Raw genomic sequence first — 19,951 nt, forward strand, 5'->3', positions numbered from 1 at the left:
AACCTTTCTGTGTTTCTCTTATAATAAAGACACCAGTATGTGTCCAGTCACTCAGGCCAGAAAGCTTACATTCATATTTAATTCCATATCTCTCTGAATCTCTCTTGATCTTCAGTGCAAGATAGTTGGCAAGTGATGGCTGCTGTTAGTCTCCAAATCTACTCATTCTCTCCATCTCATTGCTGCTATGTAACCTTAGTGAGCTTTTACTCTTTGCTGAGTTATTGGAACAGTTTCCATCTGTCTCCCCTGTTTTCTTAATTATTCCCACTCAATCCATTCTCTTCATCCTACTCAGGATGACTTTTCTAACGTTAAAGACCCTCTGTTCCTCTCTACATTGCATGTCACAAATTTCAGTCTCAGAATAGAAGGACATGGGTGTGAAGGGCGGGTAGCCTTACAATTTTCCAACTGGAAAAGTAACAAGTTAATACTTCGTACTGTCCAGAAGGGCATAGTGGGTGTAGTCTAGTAACACGTGATGGCCTCGGAGCAGGATCTGTTCTCCCAATTAGGGATACATGTGGTTTCTCACATTCCTTCTTCAAACCAAATGACTGCTAATTCACAAAGAATGTTCAAACTTTTCTTTCCTTCAGAGTTCTGCCAATATTTTAAGCTGATCTAGAATTTTGAGTCTGTGACAGAAAATTTTGAATTTCACTGTGCTTTGACACCTCAGTGTTCAGGGCAATGTCTTATATCCCAGATATGAAAGGAGGTCTCATGTGAAGAAGCTTCTATCATCTCCTAACTCCTGCTGTCTCCATGTCCCTTGCCACATTCATCTCCCTTGAAACTCTTCCCCATCCAGGCTGTCTACCCTCTCCTCCTCTGCCACTTCCATTCCTCTTCACATTATGGGATCCTGGCCACCAAGACCATTTTCATGTCACTTCACCTCCATTGCCTCTTAGTCACTTTTGCTTCAGCTCAGTTTATACTCAGTCAGTAGTTGGTGGAGAGGAAAATTGTTGTCGTTGTTGTTTTCCCACTGCCTAATGTCCCTGTAGGGGAAGGAGACCTTATACTCTCATTCCAGGGGTGTTAGAGGAAAGGGTCTCCTTTCTGAGCTACATCTTGTTTTCTCCACGAGAATCTGAATCTACACAAAGGAATCAAAGCCACCTCAGATGACTGTAATACTCTCATTATGCAAAAGGTGCTTTCATGCCTTCTGAGCCCTTGGTTATTTTAAAGCCTCTCTACAATGTTAACAGTGATTCGTGACTTACTCAAATCAAATGCCTTTAAGCCCCAGGATTTTCAGTCAAATAAAAGGAGCTCTAGGAGGTAGAGGACCAGGGAATATGGGAAGACAGATGTCATTTCATTTCTCTCAAAATGTAAATCTGATTACACCGTTCTATTATTGTTAAACACCAAACCTACCATTATAATGTACAAGATCTTTCATCGTATTCCTTTCATTGTGTTTCCGCATTCAACATTCTCCCTCCCCAACTTCTTTACACACACACGCACACACACACACACACACACACACACACACTTAAAGTTTAAGAAACAATGCTCTGGTCTCAGTTCTTTGAATGCAGAATACTTTCTCCTGAATACATCAACTGCTCTCTTTCTCTTTCCGTCTCTCTCAATGCACTATGATTCCTTTCGCAGGCTTTCATTCATGTTTTTCTTCTCTTTGTAATAGCTGATCCCTGAGCGTTCTACCATTTACTCAGTCTTCAATTTCAGTTTATCTGACACTCCTGCTGACAGCTTTCTTTAATCTCCTTAAAGTTGGTAAACACTCCTGATTTGTGTTGCATAATGCACTGTACCTTTACCATTGTTGAACTAAATAGCCCCTCCATTAGTCTGGGAGCTCCAAGACATGGTTTGTATCTGTTTTGTTCAAGGTATACCCTGAATTATGCATGCCATAGGTGGTCTCTCCACCCATACACCATCTCCCATCTAATAATTGCTGCAATACAAAGAGGTGGTCAGAGCACATAAGTCTAGGCTTTGCCATTTGTTCTCCCAGAACTGAGTTGTGATACACGTCTTCAGTTTTTGTTTCCAAGAACCAATAACCATCTTCAAACCCAGGAATCTCTTCTAGATAATGAAGTTAAGTTTGTTGTGAGACACAGTGGTTCCCATATGGTTAACCTTAAAGATTCCAGAAAGACAACATTCAACACAGCTAAGTCTTCTTCAACAAGGTACTAAGAGTTCAAACATGTACCACAGGTATTTGACTCTTAGCTACAGTGTATACACTGAGAGAGAATACACAGGCATCACTGCCTGATTCTCATTCAGTTCAGCTATAGGAAAGTTGCTCATTTATTCGGCTCATATTTACTGAAAATTTGCTATATGTCAGGCATTGTGACAAAAGCTGAGAGACTGATAGTGAGAAAAAGAGACAGTGCTCTGGATATTGTAGAGCTTACAGCCTAGTAAGGAAGACAAGCAATTATCATAGATTCCCAACAACTATGGGGTATCCTACAGAGTAAGTGCCCTTTTCTAAATCAGAGAGTAAACTCTATATGGATCTTTCTGAACTGAGCATATTGTGTGTTTAAGATTTCTTATTGCTCTGCCATTGCCCAGTGTGTCCAAACAACCCACCCTCTGTCCTAGAATTACAAGTTTCTAGGTTCTTTGGACACAAAGAGCAAAGTATTTACAAGCACTATCTCAGACTACATACTTAATGTCTTAAGGATTGACATCTCTCTAGAGAGGGTCCCAGGAGACACGTGAAATCCCAGCATTGATTTGGGACCTAAGCTGCAAAATGATCCATTATAAACATAAACATTCCTTTTTATTGAAGCATCAACCTTATCTTTCTCTTCACTTCTCAAGGTCACATATAACCTATTTCTCTGTATCTCCTCTTCACACACTCTTCCCATCGCTTAATTCCTCTTTGAGCTATCAAGAACTGAAAAAAAAAAAAAAAAACTCTACAAACACACAACTGCATATGTCTTTTTACTTTCTTTTCAGAGTTTGGGTTTTGTTCTTTGAAGTCAGAATTTTGGTTTCTCCTTCAGAGAAAGTCCCTCATACCTGCAAGTGGCCTGACCTTCTAGGTACAAATGTGAGGGTGTGGAATTAAATTTGTGAAGTACTTAGACAAGACTTCAACATAGAATCAAGACATATGTCTTTTCTCTGCTCAGCATTCAAATGTAAAGAAATGTATTACCAGGCCTTCGATCTTTATTCCTTTTACCTAACAAAATAGGAATGAGGATTTTATCCCACATCTATGTCCTTCCAGAATATTACTTCTCCTTGCCTCATAGGTATCACTTGTATCAGTAGATAGGCATCACTTGTGTCAGTAGCACCCATAATTTCTATACACTTCTGGGTCTTATTTGCATTTCCAAATGAGGATTTTCATTATGGCCAGCCTTTCCCTTTCTCTTGTTGACTCTTTGGTGTAAGGAGAAAATAACTTATCCAAGCTCTTGACCTTGAAAAACCACATCAGAACTTCAGTGTCATTCCAAAATTCCAAATTTTGAACTGTATTTGATACATAGATGAATTTTGGGTTATCTCCCTTTAGGAAAGGAGTTTGCTCAACAACTTAGGAAATAGTGAAGTGAATATTCAATGAACAAAATGACAACCTTGGCAGAGAAAATACCATGTTTTCATCCAATCCTTCTTTTCTTGGGATGCACCAATGGTCTACATTTACCATCCATAGTCACAGTGAGTTGATGCCACATGGTTGAAATCCAACTGATGGGATTTACGCAGAAATAAAACACTCCAGTCCAGTATCTGGTCTATGAAACCCTCTGACAATCCTCCATGCTCTTACTTCTTCTGACAAGTGAATGACATAGATTCTAAGAACCAGGTGAAACATAGGGCCATTAAGTGAGCAAATGCCCAATTCCTGAGTAATTACAGGGAGCAGAGCTTATCGATCTCCACTCTCTATTATCCACACTGACATTTACATTATCAAGAATAATGTGATATCAAGACTTCCCTGGCAGTCGGGTGGTGGTTAGGACTCCATGCCCCCAGTGAAGCAAGGACAAGTTTCATCCCTGATAGGGGAGCTAAGATCCCAAATAATGCATGATAAGGCCAAAATGGAAAAAAAGAATAATGTGATATCACATAACATGTCAAGGGATGACATCACCTAATATAACACAGTATAATACAACCAAGCTACTAGATTGAGCCTAGTTAAAATTTATCTGACTAACTCAAAAAGGATACCTGTGAGGACCTGGTATTTGATTTAAAATCATGCCTGGTTTCAGAGAAAAGCAATCCATGTGAATACCTGGGAATCAATCATTCTAGGTAGAGGGGACACCACAAAAAACCAAAAGCAGTGAGCCTACGTTTAAGAAACAGAAACTAATCTCCTTTAGGATGGACTGACTGGATCTCCTTGCAGTCCAAGGAACTCTCAACAATTTTTCCAACAATTTTTCCACACTTCAACAGCATCAATTCTTTGGTGCTCAACTTTCTTTATAGTCCAACTCTTACATCCATACATGACTACTGGAAAAGCCATAGCTTTGACTACATAGAACTTCGTTGCAAAGTAATGTCTCTGCTTTTCAATATGCTGTCCTGGTTGGTCATAGCTTTTCTTCCAAGGAGCAAGCGTCTTTTAATTTCCTGGCTGCAGTCACCATCTGCAGAGATGTTGGAGCCCCCCAATATAAAGTCTGCCGCTGTTTCCACTGTTTTCCCATCCATTTGCCATGAAGTGATGGGACCAGATGCCATGATCTTACTTTTCTGAATGTTGAGCTTTAAGCAAACTTTTTCACTCTCCTCTTTCACTTTCATCAAGAGGCTCTTTAGTTCTTCCCTTCCTGCCATAAGGGTGGTGTCATCTGCATATCTGAGGTTATTGATATAACACCTGGAAATTTTGATTCCAGCTTGTGCTTCATCCAGCCAGGCATTTCTCATGATGTACTCTGCATATAAGTTAAATAAGAAGGGTGACAATATACAGCCTTGACGTGCTCCTTTTTCTATTTGGAACCAGTCTGTTGTTCCATGTCCAGTTCTAACTGTTGCTTCCTGACCTGCATACAGATTTCTGAAGAGGCATGTCAGTTGATCTGTTATTCCCATCTCTTTCAGAATTTTCCACAGTTTATTATGATCCACAGAGTCAAAGGCTTTGGCATAATCAATAAAGCATAAATATATGTTTTTCTGGAATTCTCTTGCTTTTTTCATGATCCAGCAGATGTTGCCAATTTGATCTCTGGTTCCTCTGCCTGTTCTAAAACCAGCTTGAACATCAGGAAGTTCATGGTTAACATATTGTTGAAGCCCGCCTTGGAGAATTTTGAGCATTACTTTACTAGCATGTAAGATGATTGCAATTGTGTGGTAGTTTGAGCATTCTTTGGCATTGCTTTTCTTTGAGATTAGAATGAAAACTGACCGTTTCCAGCTCTGTAGCCACAGCTGAGTGTTCCAAATTTGCTGCATATTGAGTGCAGCACTTTCACAGCATCATCTTTTAGGATTTAAAATAGCTCAACTAAAATTCTATCATCACCACTCTTTTTGTTTTTAGTGATGCTTCCTAAGGCCCACTTGACTTCACATTCCAGGATGTCTGGCTCTAGATGAGTGATCACACCATCATGGTTATCTGCATCATGAAGATCTTTTTTGTATAGTTCTTCTGTGTCTTCTTGCCACCTCTTCTTAAAATCTTCTGCTTCTGTTAGGTCCATACCATTTCTGTCTTTTTTGAGCCCATCTTTGCATGAAATATATCCTTGGTATCTCTAATTTTCTTGAAGCAATCTGTAGTCTTTCTCATTCGATTATTTTCCTCTCTTTGTACTAATCACTGAGGAAGGTTTTCTTATCTCTCCTTCCTATTCTTTGGAATTCTGAATTCAAATTGGTATATTTTTCCTTTTCTCTTTTGCTTTTCGCTTCTCTTCTTTTCACATCTACTAGGACAGCTATGTTTTTAAAGTGATTATACCAACTGTTTGTGAGGATATGAAGTAACTGGATCTCTCATGCATGGCTGATGGGAATGTAAAATGTTACAGTCATTCTGGAAAGCAGTTTGATAACTTCATTTAAAAACTAACTATTCATTTGCCATATTCAATTGCCAACCCAGCAATTATACCCAGACACTTTTATCTCAGATAAATGAATATTTATGTGCATTCAAAAGTTTGCACAGGAATGTCCATAGCAGGTTGACAGGAGATGAAAGTTTGAAACAACCAAAATGTCATTCATAGGTAAATGATTTGGCAGCACTGAAAAGGAATGAACTCCATATTGATACACACAGCAACTTGGGTAAATATCAAAGGTATTATAGTGAGTGGAAAAATGTCACTCAAGGGCATGATTCCATTTATATAACATTCTCAAACTGAGAAAATTAAAGTGATGAAGGACAGAGCAGTGATTGCCAGGGTTTAGTGATTGCCAGGGAGAAGGGTTACACATGAATATAATGAGACAGCATGAGAGAAATCTTTGTGGTGATGGAATAATTCCAGCTGTTGATTGAGATGATATTTACAGAGTCCAAATTTTTGTCATAAAATTTGATTGAACTTAACATGTACATAGCACTGCTGTCAGCATCTTTGAAACTATACTATTGATATACACAATGTAAACATGGGGGGGTGGTCAGAGGAAAGATGCAGGAGACTGTCCGGTAAAACCTTTGCCACTTGCAGCACTATTTACAACAGCCAGAGCATGGAAGTGACCTAGATGTCTGTCAGCAGATGGATGGATAAAGAAACTGTGGGGCATGTATACAATAGAATATTACTTAACTATAAAAAGAGCAAATTTGAGCCAGTTTTAGTAAGGTGGATAAACCTAGAGCCTATTATACAGAGTGAAGTAAGTCAAAAAGAGAAAAACAAATCAGATACTAATGCATATATGTATGGAATCTAGAAAAATGGTATTGATGAACCTATTTTCAGGGAAGGAATGGAGATGCTGGTGTGGAAAATGGATTTGTGGACATAGTCAGGGAGGGAGAAAGTGGGACAAATGGAGAAAGTAGCATCAACATGTATATACTACTATGTGTAAAATAGATAGCTGGTGAGAAGTTGGTGTATAACACAAGGAGCCCAGTCTGGGACTCCATGATGACCAAAGGGGATGAAAGTGGGGAGCATGGAGGAAAGGAAGCTCAAGAAAGGGGAGTTAAATGTATCATTAAGACTGATTCCCATTGTTGTGTGGCAGAAACCAACAAAACACTGTGAAAATTTAAATAAAGCAAAAAAAAATGAAAAATCAGCTCAGTTCAGTAACTCATTCGTATCTGACTCTTTGCAACCCCAGGGACTGCAGCGCACCAGGCTTCCTTGTCCATTACCAACTCCTAAGGCTTGCTCAAACCCATGTCCATCAAGTCGGTGACGCCATCCAACCATCCCATCCTCTGTTGTCCCCTTCTTCTCCTGCCTTCAGTCTTTCCCAGCATCAAGGTCTTTTCCAGTGAGTCAACTCTTCACATCAGGAGGCCAAATTATTGAAGTTTCAGCCTCTAGATCAGTCCATCCAATGAATATTCATGACTGATTTCCACTAGGATTGACTGGTTTGATCTCCTTGCAGTCCAAGGAACTCTCAAGAGTGTTCTCCAACACCACAGTTCAAAAACATCAATTCATCAGTGCTCAGTTTTCTTTATATTCCAGCTTTCACATCCATACGTGACTACTGGAAAAGCCATAGCCTTGACTAGATAGACTTTTGTTGGCAAAGTAATGTCTCTGCCTTTTAATATGCTGTCTAAGTTGGTCATAACTTTCCTTCTAAGGAATAAGCATCTTTTAGTTTAATGGCTACTGTTACCATCTGCAGTGATTTTGGAGCCCCCCCCCCCAAATGAAATCTGTCAATGTTTCCATTGTTTCCCCATCTATTTCCCATGAAGTGATAGGACTGGATGCCATGATCTTAGTTTACTGAATGTTGAGGGTTAAGCCAACATTTTCACTCTCCTCTTTAACTTTCATCAAGAGACTCTTTAGGTCTTCTTTGTTTTCTGCCATAGGGTGGTGTCATTTGCATATCTGAGGTTATTGATATATCTCCCTGCAGTCTTGATTTCAGCTTGTGTTTTATCCAGCCCGGCATTTCACATGATGCACTCTGCATAGAAGTTAAATAAGGATGGTTACAACATATAGCCTTGATGTACTCCTTTCCTGATGTGGAACCAGTCTGTTGTTCCATGTCCAGTTCTAACTGTTGCTACTTGACCTGCATACAGGTTTCTCAGGAGGCAGGTCAGGTCGTCTGGTATTCCCATCTCTTGAAGAATTTTCCACAGTTTGTCGTGATCCACACAGTCAAAGGCTTTGGCATAGTAAATAAAGCAGAAGTAGGTGTTTTTCTGGAACTCATTGGCTATTTTGATGATCCAATGATGTCAGCAAGTGGATCTCAGGTTCCTTTGCCTTTTCTAAATCCAGCTTGAACATCTGGAATTTCGCAGTTCATGTACTGTTGAAGCCTGCCTTGGAGAATTGTGAGCATTGCTTTGCTAACGTGTGAGGTGAGTGCAATTCTATGGTAGTCTGAACTTTCTTTGGCATTGACTTTCTTTTGGATTGGAATGAAAACTGACCTTTCAATTCCTGTGGCCATAGCTGACTTTTCCAAATTTGCTGGCATATTGAGTGCAGCACTTTAACACCATCATCTTCAATTATTGGAAACAGCTCAATGCGAATTCCATCACTTCCACTCGATTTGTTGGTAGAGATGCCTCCTAAGGCCCACTCGACTTCACAATCCAGGATATCCGGCTCTAGATGAGTGATCACATCATTGTGGTTACCTCAGTCATTAAGATTTTTTTGCATAGTTATTCTATGTATTCTTGCCACTTTTTCTCAATATCTTCAGCTTCTTTTAGGTCCATATCATTTCTGTCCTTTATTGTGCCCATCTTTACATGAAATATTCCCACTGTATCTCTAATTTAAATTTAGATTTAAATTTATTTAAAAATTTTAATAAACAAAAAATTTTAAAACATTATAAGCAAAATATTTTTAAGGATACATTGAAGAAGTCAAGAAAGTCAGAACTCAAATCCCACAGCTTTGTGACCCCAGCTAGCTCTGTTTCACGGAAGAGTCTGCATCACTAAAGAGCACACTCCAGGAAGACTACAGGTATAGGAAATATTTCTGTGATTATTGCTGGTTGATGGGACAACCTGAATCCCTCTGGTAGCCCTCTAAGACAAACAAGTTGAAGTTACTCTGAAGAAGTGAGGGCAAAGAAAGCCAGTCTAACTGGGAGATTGATTGACCGTTATTAGAATGAAGTCATTTGCACTGAGAAGGTATCTCCCTGAGACCCCAGGAGAACTCCTGCCATGCCACTGAGCTAAATAGGAGAAAACTGAGAATGAAGGAGTCTCCCCATATAGGCTTTGTCTCTTAAAACCAGAGCCAGTATAGGTTTCAGAATCTAAAAGGATTAGGGGATTGACCCAGTGGTATAGCAGTGTTCTAAATCTCTCCATGGGGTTCACAGCAAGATCCTTTGAGCAATTTAAAAGAAGAACATTGCCCATATGGGGAGACTCCTTCATTATCCATTTTCTCCTATTTAGCTTGGTTGGCACTGCAGGAAAGGAAACCTAGCAATCTATCTTTACAGTACAAAGCACAATGGATTGCTAGGTTTCCTTTCCCAGAGATTCTCTTCAGAGAAGCCAGACCTGCTATCTTGCCTGTCTTTCTTGTGCTCACAGGACTTTTGGGGTTGGAGATAAAAGAAAACAGGTAGTGTGTAATCTAAATGACAGTCTCTCTCTTTTAAAATTTTTATTTTGTATTGGCATATAGTTGATCAACAATGTTGTGTCAGTTTCAGGTGTATTGTTGTTGTTCAGTAGTTGCTAAGTCATGTCTGACTCTTTGAGGACACCATGGACCCCAAGGACTCCAGGCTTCCCTGTCCCTCACTATCACCTGAAGTTTTCTCAAACTCATGTCCATTGAGTCTATGATGCCATCCAACCATCTCATCCTCTGTCACTTCCTTCTCCTGCCCTCAATCTTTCCCAATATCAGGGTCTTTTCCAATGAGTTGTCTCTTTATATCAGGTGACTGTTGCCATTTTTTCCTCATCTATTTGCTATGGGGCCATATGGCATGATCCCAGTTTTTGAGTGTTCAGTTTTAAGTCAGATTTTTCACTCTCCTCTTTCACCATCATCAAGAGACTCTAGTTCCTCTTTGCTTTCTGCCATTGGGGTATATAGCAAAATGATTCAGTTATACATATACATGTATCTATCCTTTTTCAAGTTACTTTCCATTTTAGGTTGTTAGAGAATATTGAGCAAAGTTCCCTGTGCTACACAGTAGGAATTCTGTTCAAGACCCATCCTTTTGGTCACTCCTGGGTGTTTCCTATAGAATCCTAGGAGTTCCTCCAACTCTCCAGCAGAGGGACCCCTGGCCTCATTTGTAAATCCAGTTTAGGCTACCCAACTCTAACCTGATGCCCCTTAACACTCAGGATGAGGAAAGTGAGCAGTGTCTAACTCTAAGACAAACTAAAAGCCATCACGGGCTTTACACAGAGTGAAACATTATGTTCCATACAGCCAACACAGCAGTTTGTATGAGAGGTAATATTGAAGGTTAGGAGGCATGTCAAAGGCAGCTAAATGTGGGGGAGCTGCACACATGTTAGGCTCTGGTTAGATACAGCTTTGTCAGGGATGAGCCTCTGTCCTTTAGATGAGATGATGTTGCACATTGTGGATGCTGACAATGTTGCTTTATGTACTGCTTTGACAGGCAATTGATCTTTGCCTCTAAGGCTCTCAAGAAGAATGGCTTTCAGTAATAGTATTGTGAATTTCAGATCATTTCTAGGTCAACATCCTAAGATATTACCTTTTTTACAACTTAACATCCTGTACGACAATGCACTTGATTCGATCCCTTTGGGAAACATTTATAATTATTGATTTATTATATTTTTGTCTGCACTGGGTCTTTGCTGCTTTGTGCAGGCTTTCTCTAGTTGCAGCAAGAAGGGAGCTACTCTTCTTCACGGTGCACAGGCTTCTATTTGCAGTGGCTTCTCTTGTTGCGGAGTACAGGCTCTAGGCATGGGCTTCGGTAGTTGTGGCAGGCAGGCTGGCTCAGAAGTTTCAGCTTGTGAGCTCTAAAGCATAGGCTCAGCAGTTGCAGCACTCAGGCTTAGTTGCTCCACAGCATTTGGGATCTTCCTGGAACAGGGATAAAACCCATGCTCCCTGATCTGGCAGGCAGACTCCTATCCTCTGTGCATCAAGGAAGTCCCACCTTGCAAAAAACTTTAAATTTCTCTTCTCAAGGAGTCTATAGCTTAAACTAAAAGGTTGAGATCATTCCATGGCTTTCATGTGAGTAAAAATAATAATAATAAATAAAAATTAAAATTAAAAAAATTCAGGCAAAGATTGTTATGTCTCTGTTCTGTTGCACATAATTTTGTGCTGTAGCAAATTGCAAGTGGTTTCTGAGGACGCTTTTGGCAGCAGGACCACCTTGCTTCTCGTAGTCTTGTATGAGGTGTGCATGCATATCATAATCTCCTCCACTTCCCTAAGCAGCTCTCTTTGTGGAAAAGCTTTTGCCTCATGCAAGTTATTTCTATTCAACACATTCCCATATGAGGAATTTCTAGCTAGTGTTACTATTTTTAAATCTCTTGGAGATGCAATTGACTGAATTTATTTCAGGGAAATTTGTAATAATTTATACTTTTATCACTAGTTTATAAGGATACCAGTTTTACAATAATGCTATTTTCACTGGATATTCTATGAGCTTTCATTTTATTCTGTGCCACTTTAATAAATGAAAGGTGGAATACTGGTCTAATACTTATAATGGGTAATGTCCTTCTCTATTAGTGAAGTGAAGCATTTCCAATGTCATTTTCCATTTGTGTTTCTTTTTGTGTTTGTCACCTGATAGCTTTTGTCCAGTTAGTTTACAGAAGTTTTAGTTTTTCTTCATTTTTTAATAAAAATCTTCCTACTCAAAATCTTCCTGCTAAGTTTATCTATATTTTAGAACTTTGAAATAGCTTTGAGTTTTCTCTCATTGCATCCTACCCTGTAGCTTCCCATTTTCCTGGATTTTGTTTTCTTCTCTCTGATTTTATAACGTCAACTGTTCTTTCTCAAACATTTCAGTTGAATATTTTCCCAATTTATTTTGAGTGTAATTTAAAAAACTAATGTTACTGCCACTTATATCTCATTACATTTTAATTCTATTCAGGTCTTAAGCCTTTGGCATTGCTTAAATGAGATCATTTGCTTTGCATCAGATGATAGGATAAATGAGTTGAAGTTGCTCAAGTCACCCGTGAGTGGATGATTTGTGGAAAACTATGAAAATAATAAATAAGCTTTAAATAAATTAAAAATCCTAGACCCATGTGCCAGTTTTGAGGCTCAGCAAAGCCTCTCTGCGGGACAGTTCTCAGCTGCAACGGTGCTATTACGTACAAAGGGCATTTGCTGTTGTCATCTAAATAACTGAAGATTGGCAGGGAAGCCCAGTACTCTGACCCAAGGAGTTTACACGAAACTCCTTCTAAATCTCTGGAATACCTAGCCACGTGGATAACGTGCCAAAGATCCTCTGTAGCCAGGACAGTCCTGGGGTGGGGCTGTTATCCCAGAAAATACAGCTCTGTGCCGGGGTCGGGGAATGGACTTATGAGTTCATCTCCTCTTCTAAAATTTCAGCTTCTCAAATGAGACTGAACTGGACCTGGGGAGGAAGTTTCACCTTGCCCTATGTTGTAAAAGAAAAGAAGGGGCATTTGAGCCCAAATGTAGGTAAAATTAAGGGTAAGAGTTGTGAAGCAATTCCAGTCTAAACCCAAGTATTTGGGGTGTGAGATTCTTGACCATGATTGGGGCTGAGCCATTGCAGGAGCGACAGAACCGTAACAGGTCGCTAGGTGGCAGATGAATACCACTTTTGCCGTGTACCCCACTAAGGCGCTTTATCCACCAAGAGAAGGGGGGCGGGATTTGGGGGCCCTGGATCCTTCTAGAATGGTAGAGATGCAGCAACGCTGATGGTCCCCATCCCTGAGAAGATAGTGATGCCTTCAGGAACGTCCTTTTGCACACTACAGCAGGGTCAGGTGCTCAAGAATATTTTCTTCCAAAACTCTTTGGTCCCCCCTCCCACACCAGATCCTGCACCCAAGGAACAGCAGCCAGTTGCCAACTGATTTCCCTTGTATGTTAGACTCCGGTGTTATCCCCCCTTTTCCCCCTGACCCACTGCAACCTGCACGATCTCAGTTCAGTGAAGCCTGGTATTTCCTTTTCCCTGTTATATTTTTCAGGGAGCATGTTTCAATGCCATGTAGTTCCCTGAGCTGCTGGATACCCACCACCCACCAGAACTGACCAAGTCCCCTTTGTTCTCCCAATGGCTAACAAACCTGATACTTTGATCTGCAGGCAGATAGATGGTCGCGGCTTTCCACATAACTTTAAGAAAATTTTCTGCTTCAAATTACAACCTTGTCTTGGCACTAACATGTCCCACTTAATTGATCTACTTGAGCCTTAGACACTCACCTACAAAATGGGAATAATGTCTACTTTGACAGACTATTGTGAGGAATCAAAAGGATTTAAAACCTCCTCTTGATTCACCTTCATTGATGTGTGAAGCTTTACTCTTGCTTTAATCTTACATTCCAACTCCCACTGCAATTACTGCATAATTATAACACATGTAGCACTGTTCTGAAAAACAGTTCTGTCATCGCGGTATCTACTATTACTGGAAATTGTCTTGATGTTCAGCTGTATTTGGAGAGTATGGTAAAACTTGGCTCCCAGTACCTAGAATAAAAATTAGAATAAAGACAAACACTTCCATATTATGCTGAAATTATATTTATATATAGATATAGATATTTACTTTTCTGCAGACAGCTTTTACTGATGAGTCATTTTAACATTCAAAGAATAGCCTATTTTGATGCTACATAATCTGTACCAGAATGAGATGGACAGCTTCTCAATTCATTTCACAAAGCCAGCACAACTCTGATACCAAAACATAACAATTATAACACAAAACAGAATCACAGATCTCAGTTAAAAGTACAGATGCCAAAATACCAAATAGAACAATAGCCAGTTGAAATCAACACCACATGAAAATGTACAAAGCTTTGGCAGATACAAAAGCAAATTGAAATCCAAACTTACACACACGGAACTTAAACAGAAACACCAGAAACAAAACGTCCCCCCCCCCACCCTGTCAGTGGCCTTAGGCCGGGGACCCAAAGGAACCATGAAATATTTGCTAAACAATATTAATGGGGAGGGGGGCTGCTGGTGGGGTCGTCGGTTTTATCATCAGGGCCAGACTCATCCTCATCCAGATCTTCAGACTCACATTCTGCCAGTGCTTCATAGTACTGGTATGGCCAGCACCGTGGATCTTTCTTATACAGCCTGGCCAAAAACTTCAGGACAATCATCTTGCTGGTTTCAAGGAATGCTCGGGGGCCCCAGAGGAACTCATGCTCCTCTGGCTCAGTAAAGGGGATTCGCCTGTATTCCAGGTACTTCTCCCTTACAAACACTTCGGTGATGAGCTTCTTTGTATTTCCAAAAAGACCATGTGTCTCCCGGATATTCAGCCCTAATTTGCACAGAAAAGTAAAAATTAGGTCCTCCCTGACACAATTGCCTTTCATAAAGATGAGGCTCAGAACCACCATCAGGAGGCCTAACTTGGGCCTGTCCAAAGAGGATGCACCTGTGTCACCCTTTCGACCCTTGTTGATGAGAATATAAGAGTGGTTTTGGGGATCAATTTCCTTCAACTGATAACCAAAAACACACTCCAGCTTGTGGCTGGCCCGGCTGATAATTTCTAAGCACTCATCCTTATATTCACGGATGATGAATTTCACCATCTCTGAGCGCTTAATGGGCACCTTGGCTTGGTCCTTAACCAAGAGGAACTGCACCAGTGCATTTGCTCGCTCATCCAAGGGAGACAGCGGTTGAGTCTCCAGCTTGGGATCATATTGGGTGGCACCAAATCCCTGAGCAAGAGTAGGGAGCTCAGAGATGATCAAGGACGGAGGGCTAACTGGGCTTTCCCAGAAACCCAGGGCCCTTGAGGTGCTCGGCCCCTCCCAGGCACTCAGGGCCCAAGAAGTACTAGGCCCTTCCCAGCCACTCAGGATCTGGGAGGTACTCAGGCCCTCCCAGCCACTCAGGATTCGGGAGGTGCTTGGGCCCTCCCAGTCACACAGGAATCGGATGGGGGTCTGAACCTCCCAGTCATTCAAGTCTAGATTTTCCCAGCGCCTGGGTGCCTGCCAGTGACGCATGCTCAGCATCTTGCCGCTGCTGTCCCCCTCTTCTGTATTCAGATGCTTCTTCTTCCGGGTGGCCTTGCCTGAGCGACGTGGTGGCTCAGCGGAGGTCTTTGAGGCCTCTTGAGTGATGGCCATCACTTGTGGGGCAGCTGCGGTTGCCATCAGGATACTGGGTCCTGCCTTGGACGCCTTTGAGGAATTCGCATTGGGCTGTGGAACCCATGGGACTGCAGGCAGGGCCTCAATGCAGGCAAACGGATCCTGCAGAGTAAATGGCAGTGACCTTGGGGCCTCTGAGGTGGCAGATGGGCCCTTGAAGGCATTAGAAGAGGCAGGCTGGAACTGGGAGGTAGATGGAAAGACCCTTGCAGTGGCATTAAAGGTCTCAGAAGTGGCAGGCAAGTTTTTCCAGGGAGCTGGCAGGTGTGCTCCAGCAGGTGGCATTGCCCTGGGAGCACAGAAAGTGCCACCGAAGATCATCCGGTCTTTTAGAGGAGCTTTGCGTTCCTTTGAAGAGGTCCTACGATCTTTTGAAGAGGTCCTTCGGTCTATAGAAGAAGCCCTAGATTCTCCTGATGGAGTCATCAATGATTTAGCAGAGCCCATGGGAAAATTTGCCCCTGCTACGGGGGCTCCAGGTTGGCCCTGCAGGGCTGCAGGGGGGCCCTGCCAGGAGGGCTGGAGTTGCATGGATGGCAGCTCTGCCTGCGAACCCGAGAGCTGAGCCTGCTGGGTGGGTAGTTGGATTTGAAGGGCCTTTTGGGAGGCGGGGGCCCCCTGAAAGGGCTGCTCCAGCTGAACCAGTGGTGGGCCCTGCCTCTGGGCCTCCTGGGTGGTCAGGGACTGCCAGAATTGCCCCTGAGCTTTCGGAGCCTGCCAGGCCAGGCTGGCCTGGGCTTGCTGCACTTCCTGGAACTCCATGGACGTTGGCATCTCCTGCGGCGCTGGAGGCTGGCCTTTTGGTGCCTGCCAGATAATGGGTGGGCAGTGCACAGCCTGAGGGGCCGACAGTGGGACCGGTAGAGGGGCCGGCATCACAGTCGGAGGTGCCTGCGGGACAGCAGGAGGTGCGGTCGGCATCTGCGGTGCTGGAGGGGCTGTTGGCACCTGGGGGGCCGCCCGAATTGGCGGGGCCGCTCTCAACTGCGGGGTAGGCAGTCGAGTTTGTGGGGCCTGCCGCAGCGGTGGTGGGGGTGGCAGGGCCTGCCAGAGAGGTGGCGGGGTGGCCAGCACCTGCGGGGCAGGGCGGATGGGTGGCGGTGCCTGGCGGATCAGTGGCGGTGCCTGGCGTATTGGGGGTGGGGCCTGGCGAATGGGTGGTGGGCCCGGGCGGATGGGCGGTGGGCCAGGGCGGATGGGTGGTGGCCCAGGGCGCACAGATAGAGGTGCCTGCCAAGCAATTGTCGGACCAGGCCAGGTGACCTGTGTGGTCGACCAGCCCAGGGGTGTGGCCGGCCAGCCTTGTGGTGGGGCCTGCCATCCCGGAGAGGTGGACTGCCAGCCCGGGGGAGTGGCCAGCTGCGCCGGTGGGGCCTGCGGGCCCTGGGGAACCGGCGGAGGAGCCCTTATAACCTGTGACTGGATCTGCAGGATCAGAGGCTGAGCCTGTGGGGCCCAGGAAGCCATAGGCTGGGCAGGTGGTGCCGGCGCCGGCGGCTGAACTATCGGGGCTCCTGTCGCTGGAGGCTGGGTGATCGGAGGTCTCGAGCCTGCAGGATGGATCATCAGGACTCCAGGACCTGGAGGCTTGGCCATCGGAGCTCCTAGAGGAGGAGGCTGGGCCATCAGGGGTGCCGGAGGTGGAGGCTGGGCTATCGGAGCTCCCGGAGCAGGAGGCTGAACCATCAGGACTCCCGGAGTCAGAGGCTGGGGAATCAGGACTCCCGGAGCTGGAGGCTGCGCCATCGGGGTCCCCGGAGGGGGAGGATGGGCCATTGGGGTCGCCGGCGGAGGAGGAGGGTGCGCCATCGGGGTCCCCGGAGGAGGAGGGTGCGCCATTGGAGTCCCCGGAGGAGGAGGGTGCACCATCGGGGTCCCGGGAGGAGGAGGATGGGCCATCGGGGTCCCAGGAGGAGGAGGATGTGCCATCGGGGTCCCCGGAGGAGGAGGATGTGCCATGGGGGCTCCGGGAGCCGAAGGATGCATCATCAGGACCCCCGGAGTTGGAGGCTGGGCCAGCGGGGCTCCCGGAGGGGGAGGATGGATCATCAAGACTCCGGGAGTCGGAGGCTTGCCCATCGGGCCCCCCAGAGGGGGAGCCTGGACCATCGGGCCCCCTAGGGATGGAGGCTGGGACATGGGTGCCACGGGGGCAGGCGGCTGGCCCTGCGGAGCCTCCCAAGCAGGCTGCGGTGCCTGCCAAGCGGCCAGTGAAGCCTGCAAATCAATCGGAGGTGGGTCCCAAGGGACTGGAGGGGCCCGCGAGGAGGCGGGCGGAGCCCGCATCAGAACCGTAGGGCGGCTATAGACCGCGGGCTTAGGGGCCTCCTCCGGGGGACTCGGATCTCCCAGATTCTTACTTAGCTGCGACATGTCCTTTTGCTCTGACAGCTGGTGAGCCTTTCCCTCCGACAGCTGCTGGGCCTTTTCCTCCAGAGAGAAGAGAATGCCTACGTGGCTGCTGAGAGGAGTCCTCCCTGCTGACTGGTGAATAGGAAGTGAGTGCCCTTAGCTCTGCAGCTTTCCGCAGTAAGGAGGAGGGGGGAAGGGGGCTCGATCCCGCCCCTTCCCCGCCCCCGACCACCACAAGTGGATAGTGCAGAGGGGCGTCTACCAGAAATCCTAGCGGACACAAGATCCCTCCTCACTCTGCCCAGTCCCCAAATGCAGCCTGGTCAGATTCCCCATGGGTGAGTTTTCACAGGGGAGTGACAGGGACAGATTTATGTTTTAGAAATCCCTGTACTGCAGTATAGAGTTGTGAACAGACCACTGGGAACATGGAAGGTATCCAAGAGGGGGAAGATGGTGTGGTCTGAGCTCAGATATAGCAAAACGGGAGCCAGAGGGAAGAAAAGAAAATACACACACACACACACACACACACACACACACACATACAAGCATACATATATATCTCAAGACTCACAGTAGACAGCTATTATATTTTAATGTAAATGTGAAAGAGGAGGAGAAGTCCCGGCAAAGCGGATAAATTGCTAGGGTGGGTGATTCTCACAGGGACACACTGGAGGCTCCTAAGAAAGAGAAATTGATGATTATTGGGTGGCACACAGGCATTTAGAGTCCTTTGGACCTGCCAAAGAGGATAGCTTGCAGACACTTTTGTATAAAAGCTTGGGATTCAGAAGAAAAGTGAATTGGGATCCAGATACTCTTCATGGAAATAGAGCTGCTGCAGGGATCGTGGTGCAGAAGAGTGAGATTTAGAGTGAAATTACTGAGGTAGGTCTTAGAGCTTGTAGGCATTTTCAGACACAGGCGGAAAAAAGACATCCAAGAATAGAGAGATAAGGAAAGAGACCCTGGAAGTTGAGATGTTCCAGACATCCATGAGAGATAACATTTTTAGTATGGGGGGGGGTGGATTCCTCTGGAGTAACTGGAATGAAAGAACAAGGTACGTTTCCTGCTGCGTATTTTTCAGTTGTAGAGCAAGAAAGAAATTGTAACAATAACAACAAAAAATGCACTAGAAAATATTAAAATAGGGAAATGAATAGACCCACAGTTCATATATAGGGAAAACAGATAAACAGCAACACACAAAATTGGGTGTGTGTGTGTGGAAATTTAGCTTAAAAATTAAAGAAGCAATGTATTAACAGGTAAAGTAAAAGGTATCAAATGTATTGAGTAACAGTATACTATTTCATGCTGAAAGGAAATGACAGTCAGCTTCTTCTGGTTAGTTTCCTGGAAATATACAAAATATTAAATATCAAGGATGTTTAATTTAGCATAAGCTATTTGCAGCCTAGGGCAAGAGTCTGGAATGACCAAAAAAAAAAAAAAAAAGTATGAAAGATACCACAAGGGGGCAGATGGGAATGATGAAGGCTAAACCCCACTCCTCCTGCAGTACTGTTAGCTGCTGCTGCTGCTGCTAAGTCGCTTCAGTCATGGCCAACTCTGTGTGACCCCACAGACGGCAGCCCACCAGGCTCCTCCATCCCTGGGATTCTCCAGGCAAGAATACTGTTAGCTAGTAGTCCTCAAAGGTAGTAATTTAAGAATCCCAATGAAAGCATAAACACATGCCCAAGTTTATTACTGCCTTAAATAATGAAATGATAACTTGAGAGTGAGGTTTCAGTAGTTTTTTTCTGGCAGTTGAAGGGATGAGAAATCTGAATTTTTGTCCCCTAGGATCATTTTCTTTTCAGAAGCAGTAGATCTTCCCTGGTGCCTGATGATGTGTCATGCTGCCATACTCACAGAAAAATGCTTCTGAAGAATGGACACACCATATCTCATGGTTTTGGGTCCCTCTTATGGGTTGATAATAGTCCATAAAAGAGTTCTAAGTTTGATGAGGTTAAGAACTGACTACTTCACTGGGCCCATCTGTCAACCGTC

General features: G+C 44.1%; 1 protein-coding gene across 1 annotated transcript; it reads right to left on the reverse strand.

Moving 5' to 3' along the window:
* On the reverse strand, positions 13,949-18,094 carry MAGEL2 (MAGE family member L2). Its single transcript, XM_018066607.1, has one exon. The coding sequence runs from the start codon at positions 17,942-17,944 to the stop codon at positions 14,393-14,395; it is 3,552 nt and encodes a 1,183-aa protein (XP_017922096.1). The 5' UTR covers positions 17,945-18,094; the 3' UTR covers positions 13,949-14,392.

The sequence above is a fragment of the Capra hircus genome, chromosome 21 (assembly GCF_001704415.2).
Source record: "Capra hircus breed San Clemente chromosome 21, ASM170441v1, whole genome shotgun sequence".
Lineage (NCBI taxonomy): Eukaryota > Metazoa > Chordata > Mammalia > Artiodactyla > Bovidae > Capra > Capra hircus.